General features: G+C 52.0%; 1 protein-coding gene across 2 annotated transcripts; it reads right to left on the reverse strand.

Moving 5' to 3' along the window:
- Nucleotides 1–6036: 6036 nt before the first annotated feature.
- Nucleotides 6037–11931, reverse strand: Tmem42 (transmembrane protein 42). Of its 2 annotated transcripts, none has more exons than XM_042666041.1 (3): nucleotides 11710–11931; nucleotides 8192–8336; nucleotides 6037–6444 (listed from the first exon to the last, which is right to left on the reverse strand). In XM_042666041.1, exons 1-3 carry the CDS (start codon nucleotides 11917–11919, stop codon nucleotides 6059–6061), a joined length of 741 nt encoding a protein of 246 aa, XP_042521975.1. In that variant the 5' UTR covers nucleotides 11920–11931; the 3' UTR covers nucleotides 6037–6058. The 2 variants fall into 2 exon arrangements, with proteins under 2 accessions (XP_042521975.1, XP_042521976.1); XM_042666042.1 differs by having other exon boundaries at nucleotides 6303–6537; nucleotides 8190–8336.
- Between the last annotated feature and the right edge of the window lie 500 nt (nucleotides 11932–12431).

Genomic DNA, 12431 nt, shown 5'->3' on the forward strand with positions numbered 1-12431 from the left:
AAACAAAAGGGAAAGGACATGAGGCATGGCATCTTGTCTCTTAGGTGATGCTCACACTCTCTGGGAATGACCCACCAAAAGCTAGCATGCTGTGGATTCACAGATCTCAAACTCCCGAGTAGCCAGGACTACAGGTGAGCCCACCAATGCCTGACATATTTGATTTTTTTCCCCTCATATTTTATTTTACTTTATTTTTGTCAGTCATGGGGCTTGACCTTAGGACCTGGGAGCTACCCCTGAGTTCTTTTGCTCAAGACTAGATACCACTTTGAGCCACAGCAACATTTTCGGTTATCTGGTGGTTCACTGGAGATAAGTGTCTCATGGACGTTCCTGCCTGGGCTGGCTTTGAACTGCAATCCTTAGATCTCAGCCTCTTGAGTAGCTAGGATGACAAGCGTGACCACCAGTGCCCAGGCTACTTCATTCCCTCATTCCTCCAGTGTATATTTCAAATTACAAAGATGTACCTTTTTTTTTTTTTGCCAGTCCTGGGCTTGAACTCAGGGCCTGGGCACTGTCCCTGAGCATCTTTTGCTCAAGGCGAGCGCTCTACCACTTGAGCCACAATGTCACTTCCAGCTTTTGCTGTATATGGGATGCTGAAGAATCGAACCCAGGGCTTCATGCAGGCTAGATGAGTACTCTACCGCGGAGCTACCTTCCCAGCCCCCTTGTGACTTTTCTAAAACATGCCTCATACAGTTGAAGGGTTCAGACGTACTCGGGGCCTCCAGGCCTAACAGAGGTCTCTGTCATCTTCCGTCTTATTTCACAAGGGATGCCTACCTATGCGTGTTCGTACCTTGCGTGTGTCCTCAGTTACTAGGCCTTGGAGATGGGAGGGATTTTTTCCCACCAGGATGAGCTGGTCTGCCTTTCTCGCAGCTGCGCAGTAGAGTTCCTTTGTACTGATAACCAGTCACTTATCTCCCAGCGATTCCATAGGGTGTTTGGGTTGGCTGCCAGCCAATCAGTTGCTGTGAAGACAAACCCATCCTTGGCACACAGACCATGCCTCCTGATGCAGACTTTACGTGGGGCTCAGGGCAAGGCCTTACTCAGTGAGAATTTGAGCCAAACAGCAAACACAGTTATGATCAATGGCAGATCTGACATCCTATCAGTGCCCTGGCTCTCCCCAAGGAACACTGGTCATTAAACAAAACCAAAATGAGCCAGGAGCCAGTGGCTCTCGCCTGTCATCCTAGCTACTCAGGAGGCTGACATCTGAAGATCGCAGTTCAAAGCCAGCCTGGGCAGGAAAGTCCCCATGAGACTCTTATCTCCGATTAAGCACCAGAAAACCGGAAGTGCTGCTGTGGCTCAAGTGGTAGGGTGCCATTTTTAAGCAAAAAAGCTAAAGACAGTGTGTAGGCCCTGAGTTCAAGACACAGCATGCACGCACACGCACACACACACACACACACACACACACACACACACACACACGTGTTTCTGAGCTTGCTTTCCTTCCCTCCAGCTCCAATGGAACTCCTAGACCTCTGCAGAGCAGGTTCTTAACCTTGTGCTCATGGCTTTCCTCAGTCATCTGGTCCTCAGGGGTCATCTGTCATCAGTCTAGCCTGAGCCGAAGCACGTTCGGGTGACAGGCCAGTACTGAGAGCCCCCACAACTCTGGCTCACATAAAGCCCCCGGGCCTTATGCTGGGATAGAACTTTCTGCTTTCCATTCATGAAAGGGACCAGACAAGGGACCATCAGAAGACAGGAGGCTTTGAAAGCCCCTTCCTAGAACGTGGGTATGAAGGCTGAGTGTGATAGTGCATGCCTATAATCCCGGGGATTTAGGAGGCTGAGATGGGCGAATCATCAGGTGCCTGGGCAAAGGGAGCACTCTGTCTCAAAGGCAAAATAAAACCAGGCGGACTGAAAGTAGAGCTCAAGTGGTAGAGAGCTTGCCTGGCCTGCCCGAGGCCCTGGGTTCAATCCCTAATGCCAAAAGAAAGGGAAGGTGGCACCAGTGGCTCATGCCTATAATCCAAGCTACTTGGGAGGCTGAGATCTGAGGCCCGCGGTTCCAAGCCAGCCTAGGCTAGGAAAAGTAAATGAGACGGATCTCCAATTAAGTACGGAAAAAGCTGGAAATGGGAGCTGTGGCTCCAGGTGGTAAGAGTGCTAGCCTTGAGCACCAAAGCTTAAGGAAAGCACTCAGGTCCTGAGTTCAAGCCCCAGGACCAGCACAGAACACTTCAACCAGAAAAGGCCGGGTAGGTTGTTCCGGGGTGGGCGAGTGAATGGCAAATGTTTGAATTGAGCCAGGCTAAGGTGGCAGGGAGGGAGGAAGGGCTGGCACAGATGCCAGGCTCTCCTCCTGGGACCCCAATCAGGCTGGGAAAACATGGCTGTGGGGAATTCAAGTTCTGTTCCCATCCATTTCTGTCCCTCCTCCTCCAAATCAGAGAAGGCACAGGGCAGCCAAGGCACTGGCAGGGGCCCAGGCGCCAGCACGGGGGCTACTCCCGGCGCCGAGCTTGTGGGCCTGTGTCGTAAAGATGGCCATCTGCTTGCTTTTGATGTGCTTGTTTGTGGGCCGGGGAGGAGTCAGTAAATACGCACCCACCGAGCTGCGGGGCATCACATCTCTTCCTCGTGTCTCTCTCTGAACCTAGAGTTTTTGTGTGGCTTTTATCATGGATCAGACGCTCAGCGTTCCTAGAAAGGTAAACAATTTTATAGGAAAATTAGAAGAAGAAAAAAAACATACTAGATTCCTGAAGTCTGTTCCTCGTGCCCGCTCTGGGGCACACGAGGGTGTCTGAATTCTCTCTTGCACACGGTCCTCAGATGCTCACAATACCCACCCAGAAGCCTGCCCCGTGGACGGATCCCCCACACACACACATACCCCCACACCCCTGATTTTGAACAGTCACTGATTTGAAAGTCATCTCTCTCATGCCACATTTCTCAGGTGGTTTTGTTTTGCTTTGTTTTTGCTGGTCCTGGGGCTTGAACTCTGGGCCTGGGCGCTGCCCCTCAGCTCTTCAGCTCAAGGCGAGCACTCTACCACTTGAGCTACAGCGCCACTTCCGGTTTTCTGGTGGTTATTGGAGATAGGAGTCTCACGGTCTCTCCTGCCCGGGCTGGCTTTGAACCGCGATCCTCAGATCTCAGCCTCCTGAGTAGCTAGGATTACAGGCGTGAGCCACTAGCGCCCGGCTGCTGGGAGCTTTTGTGCTTCAGGCTAGGGTTCTACCACAGTTGAGCCACAAGCACCACTTCCGCTTTTCTGGTGGTTCATGGGAGAGGAGTCTCAAGGCCATTCCTGCCTGGGCTGGCTTTGAACTGTGATCTTCAGATCTCAGCCTCCTGAGTAGCCACCAACACCTGGTGATTCGGAGGCTTAGGAGAGCTGTAGGCATGCTCTCTGGGATCCGAGCTAGCTCAGCCCTTAGGAGCAGTGGAATGGAAATGGGGGGAGTCTGGGCCCCCTCAGCCCTTGCTCTAGAGGCTTTTTTCCTACTTGTAGACTTTAGAGTAAACCACCCTCTGATCCAGTTTTAGCCCTGGCTAAATTGTGACCTGCCACAATTCCCTTCTCCACACTGGACCCCGCCATTCCTTATCTAGGCTCAAAGAACCAGGAGCAGAGCTGACCTCCCATGAACCACCAGAAAACCAGAAGTGGTGCTGTGGCTCAAGTGGTAGAGTGCTCGCCTTGAGCTGAAGAGCTGAGGGACAGCGCCCAGGCCCAGAGTTCAAGCCCACAACCACATATATATATATATATACTTGACAGTCCTGGGACTCCAAGTTGGGGCCTAGATGCTGTCCTGAGCTTTTGTGCGTGAGACTAGTGCTCCACCACTTGAAACACAGCTCTACTTCTGGCTTTTTTGGAAGCTCACTGGAGATGGAAGTCTCACAGACTTTACTGCCTGCGTTGTTTTCGAACCATGATCCTCAGATCTCAGCCTTCTAGGATGACAAGTGGGAGCCACCAATGCCCAGCTTTTTTTTTTTTTGCCAGTCCTGGGGCTTGAACTCATGGCCTGAGCACTGTCCCTGAGGTTATTTTGCTCAAGGCTAGCACTCTACCACTTGAGCCACAGCGCCACTTCGGCTTTTTCTGTGTATGTGGTACTGAAGAACTGAACCCGGGGCTTCATGCATGATAGGCGAGCACTCTACCACTGAGCCACCTTCTCAGCCTTGATATTCTTTACTAAGTGGTGTCTCAAGTATTTGAATGAATGGAATCACATGGAGGCCACATGGCCTCTGGAAGGAAGGAACATGGCGAATGCTCCCTGCCTGAGATAATGCAGCGCACCCTGAGCTGCTTCCTGGGGGTCGGAGCGGGGGAGAGTCATCTTCCCCTTGGGAAAGCACCTTCTATCGCTATCTGGTGCTCTTCCTGGAGGCTTTATCTGTTGATTCAAGTCAGAGCATCTTAAATCAACACTGGCTCTTTTGTATCAGCAGGTGTTTAGATGGGAGGCCAGGTTCCCTGAAGACCAAGGCTGGCTCCAAGATGGCCTTCTTCCTTCCTGCTCTCTCCAGAGACTTCTCTCCCCAGGGAGGTCCTATCACTTGGGGGTCTGGACACTATCCCTGAGCCTTTTCACTTAGGGTTAATGCTCTCCCACTTTGAGCCACAGCTCCACTTCTGGTTTTCTGGTGGTTCAGTGGAGCTAAAAAGTCTCAGGGACTTCCTGCCTGAGCTGGCTTTGAACCGCCATCCTTGAGATCTCGGCTTCCTGAGGGGTAGATTGGCAGGTTGCATCACCTGGTGCCCTGCTTGTACCACTGATTAGTTCAGCTGTTTCACTGGTGCTCGTGGCTGGGGGGCGTGGCTCGCGGGGGAACAGCCCCCTTGCGGAAGCCTTGCTCTCCCTGGGTGGTCAGAATGACGAGGTGAGACTACACACAGGTGGCTGGTGCCAAGAGAGCCATGACAGCTCTCATGCTCTAGCAGTGCGCCATGGCTTCCTGTGGGCTTGGTGGCGCTCTGCAGAGGCAGAACGGGTTGAGACGGTCAAAGCAGTAAAGTCCTCATTAGCTGGGTGACCCCGAGCGAATGACACCCTCCACCCATCTCTGAGGGTAAGAATAGAAAAATATCCTTGTTCTGGGGTGGCTGGCAAGCTGTCCCCCAGCAAGGTGGCTCAATGAGCAGCCTGGAGACCATACCTTTGGGTCCCCATGAAACCAAGAAGTTTTTGTTTTTTGGGTTTTTTTGTCGGTTATGGGGCTTGAACTCAGGGCCTGGGCACTGTCCCTGAGCTTCTTTTGCTCAAATGCTAGCACTCTACCACTTGAGCCACAGATCCACTTCCGGCTTTTTCTGTTTATGTGGTGCTGAGGAATCGAACCAGGGCTTCATGCCTGCTAGGCAAGCGCTCTACCACTGAGCCACCTTCCCAGCCTGAGATGAAGGTTTTGAATACCGTTCTGTCCATGTCTCCTGATATCAAATGAAAGATGGGGTGTGTTCTGGGACACCTCCTTTTCTGAGGAAGCAAAATGATCAGGGGCTCTAATGGAAGGCCCTACTTTCCTCTTTGATTGACCCAGTTTTCATGCTTCCCAGGGCACTGGCCTGGGCACTGTACACAATGCCACCTGCTCTGCTCCACAGATTTCAGCTCACACTGGTGGCTCCAAAAAGATTCTATAGCTTTAACTGAAAACACAACTAAACAAACCAACACAACATTTATTAACTCGTTTCCCTTCTCTGGCTCCCGTAGCCAGGCATGCAGCGGGCTGGAGTCCCGCAGCATGGCGCTGTGCAGAAGGCCTTGGCAGGGCGCAGAGAGGCCTCGATCAGGACAGACAGCATGGTTTTAGGAACTGTGTCGCACACAAAGCTGAGCCACCCAGGATCTCAGCTTGTGCCAGGGCTCCAAGGCTTTTTGTCTTGTTTTGTTTTGGGTCAGTAGTGGGGCTTGAACTTACGGCCTAAGTGCTGTCCTTGAGCTTTTGCGTTCAAGGCTAGCGCTCGACCATTTCTGGTTTTCTGGTGGTTCACTGGTGAGAAAGAGTCTCACCAACTTTCTTGCTCGGAGTTGCCTTTGAACCGCGATTCTCAGATCTCAGCCTCCTGAGGGGCTACAATGACAGGCGTGAGCCACACAGACGTACAGCTGGTCTGAGGTTGTTTTGGCGGTGGGCAAAGAATCAAAGCACTCTCCACATGTTGGGTGGAGGGCAGAGGCCAGTATGGCAGTACCACCCTCAAGGCTGTGTGGCCAGAGGCCTGATCTCTTGGGATCGGGGCTAGCCTGTTGGCCTGGCTGCTCCAGCATCTCCCTGTGGCCACCAACTGGAGGGCTGGGTATCCAGGCCACTCTGGAAGTGGTGGCGAACACCAACCCAAGGCCGCAGAGCCCTGGTCACCTTTCACGAGTCCTTCCAGCCAGGAGGTTACTGTTGCTTGTGTGGGAGGGCCTTCCAGGTGGGCGGGAGCTTCCGGTGGACCAGGGTGAGTCCACAGAGAATGAGGAACACACCTCCCCACCATAAGACCTCCTGGCACTCTCCATACAGCACGTAGCCCAGGAAAGCCTGTGGGCAGAGAGAGCAGGGAGGGCCTTAGCCTTTGAGGAGTCCAGTGGCAGCCCAGCAGGTGTTTCCCAGGAGCACTGGGTTCCTAAGAGATTTCTGACCCTAGTTAGGCAACTGCGGCCTTCTACGCTCTTCAGGACTGACCGCTCAACTCTCTCTTGAGGACCGACTACTGGGGCGTTGATGTTCCACACTGGGAGCCAGCTACGCTGCCTGGAGGGTCAGCAAGTACACAGGCTTTTTGTGTGTGTACCCATCCTAGGGCTTGAACTCGGCCTGCGCGCTCCCCCCTTAACTTTTTCACATTGCACCTGGTTCTCTTACCCCTGGAGCCACACCTCCACTTCTAGCCTTTTCACAGTTAATCTGCAGGTAAGAGTCTCATGGATTTTCCGGCTTTGGATGACTTTGAACGGGGACTCTCAGATCTCAATGTCGTTTGTAGCTATGGTAACAGGCGTGAGGCACCAGCACCTGGCTTATTACGCATAGACTTTTTTTTTTTTTTTTTTTATTGTAAAGCTACTATACAGAGGGTTACAGTTACATGAGTGAGGTTATAAGTACACTTCCTCTTGAACATTGTTACCCCCTCCATTGTTTTCCCCCTACCATCCCCTCCCTCCCTCCCTTCCCCGAGGTTCTTTTTTTTTTTTGATTGTGATTAAATGATTACATAATTTCAAAGTCACAAGTTCATTCTAACTTCCCTGGAGCAAATTGTCTACCACAGTCTGTAATATATAACAGTGTTCACAACGCATAGACTTTTGACAGTCAGGTTTCACTCCTATAACTTCGTAAGAATTCTATTTTGTTGTTGTTGTTGGTTGTGGGGCTCAGGACCTGAGCTTTTCTTTTCTTCTTTTTTGCCAGTCCTAAGGCTTGAACTCAGGGCCTGGGTGCTGTCCCTGAGCTTTTGTTCAACGCTAGCACTCTACCACTTGGGCCACAGCACCACTTCCGGCTTTTTCTGTGTATGTGGTACTGAGGAATCGAACCCAGGGTTCATGCATGCTAGGCAAGCACTCTACCACTGAGCCACATTCCCAGCCCTTGGAGCTTTTTGTTATTCTTGTTGGTTGTGAGGCTTGAACTCAGGGCCTGGGCGCTACCCCTGAGGTCTTTTGCTCAAGGCTAGCACTCTAGCACAAGGCTAGCACTTTTGAGCCCCACTTCCGGTTTTTGAATTGTTAATTGGAGATAAGAGTTTCACAGGGACTTTCCTTCCCTGGCTGGCTTCGAATCACAATCCTCAGATCTCAGCCTCCTGTGTAGCTGTGAGCCACTGAGGCCCCGGAGGACCTTTTTGAGCTTTTTTGCTCAAAGCTAGCGCTCTAACACTTTGAACCACAGGTCTACTTTTGGTTTTGGGGGTGGTTCATTGGAGATAAGAGTGTCTATTATAGACTTTCATGCCCTGGCTGGCTTCAGACCATGATGCTCAGATCTCAGCCTCCTGAGTCACTAGGATGACAGGCGTGAGCCACCACAGCCCAAGCCAAGACTTCTCTGTGAAACAGCTCCACATCCAACCTCTACTTCCTTTCCTGTGCTTTCTCTTGTCTGGGAAAGGAGCAGGGTCCCCCCAAGGACAATCCACTTAGAACCTAGGCTTCGGACAAGGGTACCATGCCCTTGGGGGTACTCACCGAGCTGAGGATGTTAGAAAAAGTCACAGTAACAGAGGCAATGGCTGAAGACATGGAGAAACTGAGGCCCCGGCTAAAGAAAGTCCACATCAGAGAGTTGGTACTCGCCATGGTGATAATACCTAAGACGCACAGGCCCATGTTCACCTGCAAGAGAAGTGTTACTGCGGTCATGGCCAGGCCAGAGCTGCTGTGATCAGATGTCTACTGAGCCCCCACCCCTGTCCCAGTACACAGCTTCCTGAGCCCTTAGCGGGCAGCAGAGCCAACTCAGGGAAAAACCTTTGCTGCCCATGTGAGTGACCTTAGTAGCAAAATGGTCATCCACATGGAGTCTTTTAGTTGTTGGTGGTCATAGGGCTTGAACTCGAGGGCTGGGTACTATCCTGAGGTTTCTTTTGCATAAGGCTAGTGCTTTACCGCTTGAGCCACAGCCCCATTCCAAGCTTTTTCTGAGTATTTTATTGGAGATAAAAAGTCTCATGGAGGGCTGGGAAGGTGGCTTTGTGGTAGAGCACTTGCCTTGCATGCCTGAGGCCGAGTTCGATTCCTCAGTACCACATACACAGAAAAAGCTGGAAGTGGCACCGTGGTTCAAATGGTAGAGTGCTAGCCTTGAGCAAAAGCTCAGGGACAGTGCCCAGGCCCTCAGTTCAAGACCCAGGATTGGCACCAAAAAAAAAAAAAAAAAAAAAAAGTCTGGACTTTAATGCTAAAGCTGGCTTCAAACCATGATCCTCAGACTTCTAAGTAGCTAGGATGACAGGCATGAGCCCTCAGTACCTGGCTTTCCCTGAGCTCTTTTTGCTCAAGGCTACCACTCTACCACGTTTAGCCACAGTGTCATTCCAAGTTTTCTGATGGTTAAGTGGAGATAAAGAATCTCAGGGACTTTCCTGCCCAGACTGGTTCTGACCCACAATCTTCAGATCTCAGCCTCCTTGGTACTTAGGATGATAAGCATGAGCCACCAGTGGCCAGTCCAGATCTAGTCGTTTCTGCTAAACAGTGGAATCCTTTACTGATCCCACAAGAACCAGGTCTGGACGCTAAGACCCAAACAGCTAAGCTGCAACTATTTGATATGTGTATGAGAGGGTCAAGGAAGGGTCTTTCCTTCCTGGGGTCAGGTCAAGCATAAATGAGCCATCTGTGCCTCATGCCTAACTCTCTGCACTCAGGTGAGCTGCTCTGAGCATTCTTGAGCTTTTCCTCTGTGCTGGAATTTGTGCTAAATGTTTTCAAGACATTCTTGTTAACTCCTTGATTTCATTTTACAGAGGTACTATAGAACTTACCTAGAACTGGGGAAAGCAGACAAGATTCAAACTCAGGCAAATGTTCTCCGTGCTCTGTATGGCACAGACAAAAGCCCTGTCTGTCTAGGGCTATCTGGGCTGTTCTGGCATTGCTTAGAAAACTTGCAGGTCCTATCTATCTATCTATTTTGGTACCGGTCCTCAGGCTAGAACCCAGGGCCTAGGTGTGTCCCTGAGGGTCCCCCCCCCCCGTTTTCTTTTTCTTAAGACTAGACCATGTAGTGGAGCTGTGGCTCAAAGTCAAAGTGGAGAGCTCTAGAGCCAAAGAGCTCAGGGACAGTGCCCAGGCCGAGTTCAAGCTCAAAGGAAAAAAAAATGGAGGAGGAGAGGGGAAAGGGGAAAGGACAAAAGGGAGAAGGGAGAAGAGGAAGAGTAGCATTCTACCACAGGAGCCACAGCTCTCCTTTCGGGATTTTTAGTGCTTAGTTGGAAATAGTCTCACAGACTTTACTGCCCAGGCTGGCGTTTAATCACAATCTTAGCGCCTTCAGTAGCTAGCATTACAGGTGTGAGCCACTGGTGCCAGCACCCCACTATTTGTTTTAAAACTATTTTTATTTTTTGCCAGTCCTGGGGCTTGAACTCAGGGCCTGGGCACTGTCCCTGAGCTGCTTTTGCTCAAAGCTAGAGCTCTACCACTTGAGTCACAGCACCACTTCCAGCCTTGTCTGTTTATATGGTACTGAGGAATTGAGCCCAGGGCTTCAATGCATGCTAGGCAAGAACTCTACCACTAAGCCACATTCTCAACCCTTAAAACTATTTATTTTTAATGAAAGAGAAAACCTTTAGCAAGGAAGCTTTCACACACAGGTTATGTGGATCTGTTTGGTACAAGTGAATAAACACAGACAGAACAACTTTCTTCAAGGAATGGGCCCATATAGATATTGTTCTATTAGTTTTCCCAGAAGCTGAATCTCTAGCATGTTTTGGGAAGGGGCAACCAATGGACTAGTGGCAACCTGATCTTCTGGTTATGAAGACAAGACCAAAATAAGAGTGGGGTAGGAGGAAAAAAAAAAATCAGACAACAGTGCTTCATGCCTGTAATCCTAGCTACTCAGGAGGCTGAGATGACAGTTTGAAGTCAGCCTGGGCAAGAAAGGCTGTTGAGACTCTTACCTCCAATGGACCAGTAAAAAAACAAAAAACAAAAAACCCTGCAAGTGGAGCTGTGGCTTAAGTGGTAGAAACACCAACCAGCCTTCAGCAGAAAGAGCTAAAGGGACAAGTGTCTAGGCCCCGAGTTCACACACACAAAAACGAACTCTCTTTTGGCCAGTCATGGGGTCTGGACTCTGGGCCTGGGCGCTGTCCCTCAGCTCTTCAGCTCAAGGCCAGCACTCTACCACTTGAGCCACAGCGCCACTTCTGGCTTTTTCTGCTTGTGTGCTGCTGGAGGAATTGAACCCAGAGCCTCATGCATGCAAGGCAAGCACTCTACCACTGAGCCATCTTTCCAGCCCGAACGAACTCTTTTTTAAAAAGCCAATACAAAACCCTTTATGATCCAATGATTTTTTTTTGTTGTTGTTGTTGTTTAACCTAAGAACAGAATACTAACTTCAACCTTGGGAAGGGCTGAAATTTAAATAACCAGTCATTCCTCATCCAGCTCAGGGCCTACCTGCACCGAATGAATCCTCCCTCCCGCCTCCAATTAAGCCGAGGCCCATCTAGTACCCCCCTGAATGGGTAGAGCAGGGAGATAAGCCGCCCAGGGGCCTGGGACCACAACGATGTTTTTTTCAATGTTGCCTATACTTGGGGGGGGTAATCCCCAAATGCTCAATTTTCCTGGCTGAGCAGGTAGACTGGCCGGCGGGAACAGGGAAAAGATGGAAGGGAAGGGAGGACTAACAACTAAGACGGGCAACAGGTTTCTCACCTTCAAGAGTCAACGTGCCGAGGAAAGCTGAGCACAGTGTGGGGGGGGGGGGCTAAAAAATGTCAGATGGGAGGTGGAGCTGCTCCCCGCCCGAGGGAAGGGAGGAGGAGGAGGAGGAGGCCTCAGTCCCCGGCGTCTCCCGCCGCACACCTCGGACGAGGGGGCCGGGGTGGGGGGGGAGTGGGGGTGATGGCGAAGTCGGGGTGCGGGAGGCTTCCCCCAGCCCGCCCAGCTCCGCGCGCGCCGCCCCGGGCCCCGCAGCGCCCTCCGCCGCCCGCCCCGCCCGCAGCAGCGGCGCCCCGGGCTGCACCTCGCGGCCGAAGGCCAGCTTGGCGGAGGCGGCGGCCAGGGCCCCGAACGCGCCGGCGCACAGGCAGTTGAACACGCCCCAGAAGCGGCGCCTCATCGCGCCGGCCTGGAGGTGATGGGGAAATTCGGCCGGTGTGTCGGGGTAAGCGGTGGCCGACACAGGGCCCGGGCCAGGGCCCGCGCCGCGCGAGGACGGCGTCCTCGCCGCCATGACGCCCACAGCGTTCCAGCCACCAGCTGGACTCCGCGCTCTGCGCCTGACGCGCCGGGCGCAGAGCTGACGTAAGGGGAAGCCACCACTCAGAGCGCTGGGAGGCGGGGCCAGCCTCGAGCATGCGCAGGGGGCTCGGGGCTGGAGACCGAAGCCCAGCTGGGTGGTTCTTTTTGAATCCCAGGGGCGGGGCCTAAGCGTCCCAGGGCGGGGCCAAGCGGACAGGGGGTGGGGCCAATCTCGGGCCGGCGCGAAGGATGGCGGGAAAAATGAAGCCTGAAGCTCTCTCAGTCTGCGCTGGTCAGGTGCAGGATGGTTGTTGATTGGGAGACGTGGCTTCCCACGTTGGCCATTGTGAGAAGAGGGTCTTTTCTATCTAAGTAGATTACTTCTTTTTTTGTTGCCAATGTTGAGAGAATTGTTTTTCTAAAGGGGTTCTGCTTTGGCTTGGTGGTTTGACCTTTTTTTTTTTTTTTTTGGCTTGTCCTGGGGCTTGAACTCAGGGCCTGGGC

The sequence above is a fragment of the Dipodomys spectabilis genome, unplaced genomic scaffold (genome assembly GCF_019054845.1).
Source record: "Dipodomys spectabilis isolate Male_0828 unplaced genomic scaffold, ASM1905484v1 ptg000360l, whole genome shotgun sequence".
Taxonomy (NCBI): domain Eukaryota; kingdom Metazoa; phylum Chordata; class Mammalia; order Rodentia; family Heteromyidae; genus Dipodomys; species Dipodomys spectabilis.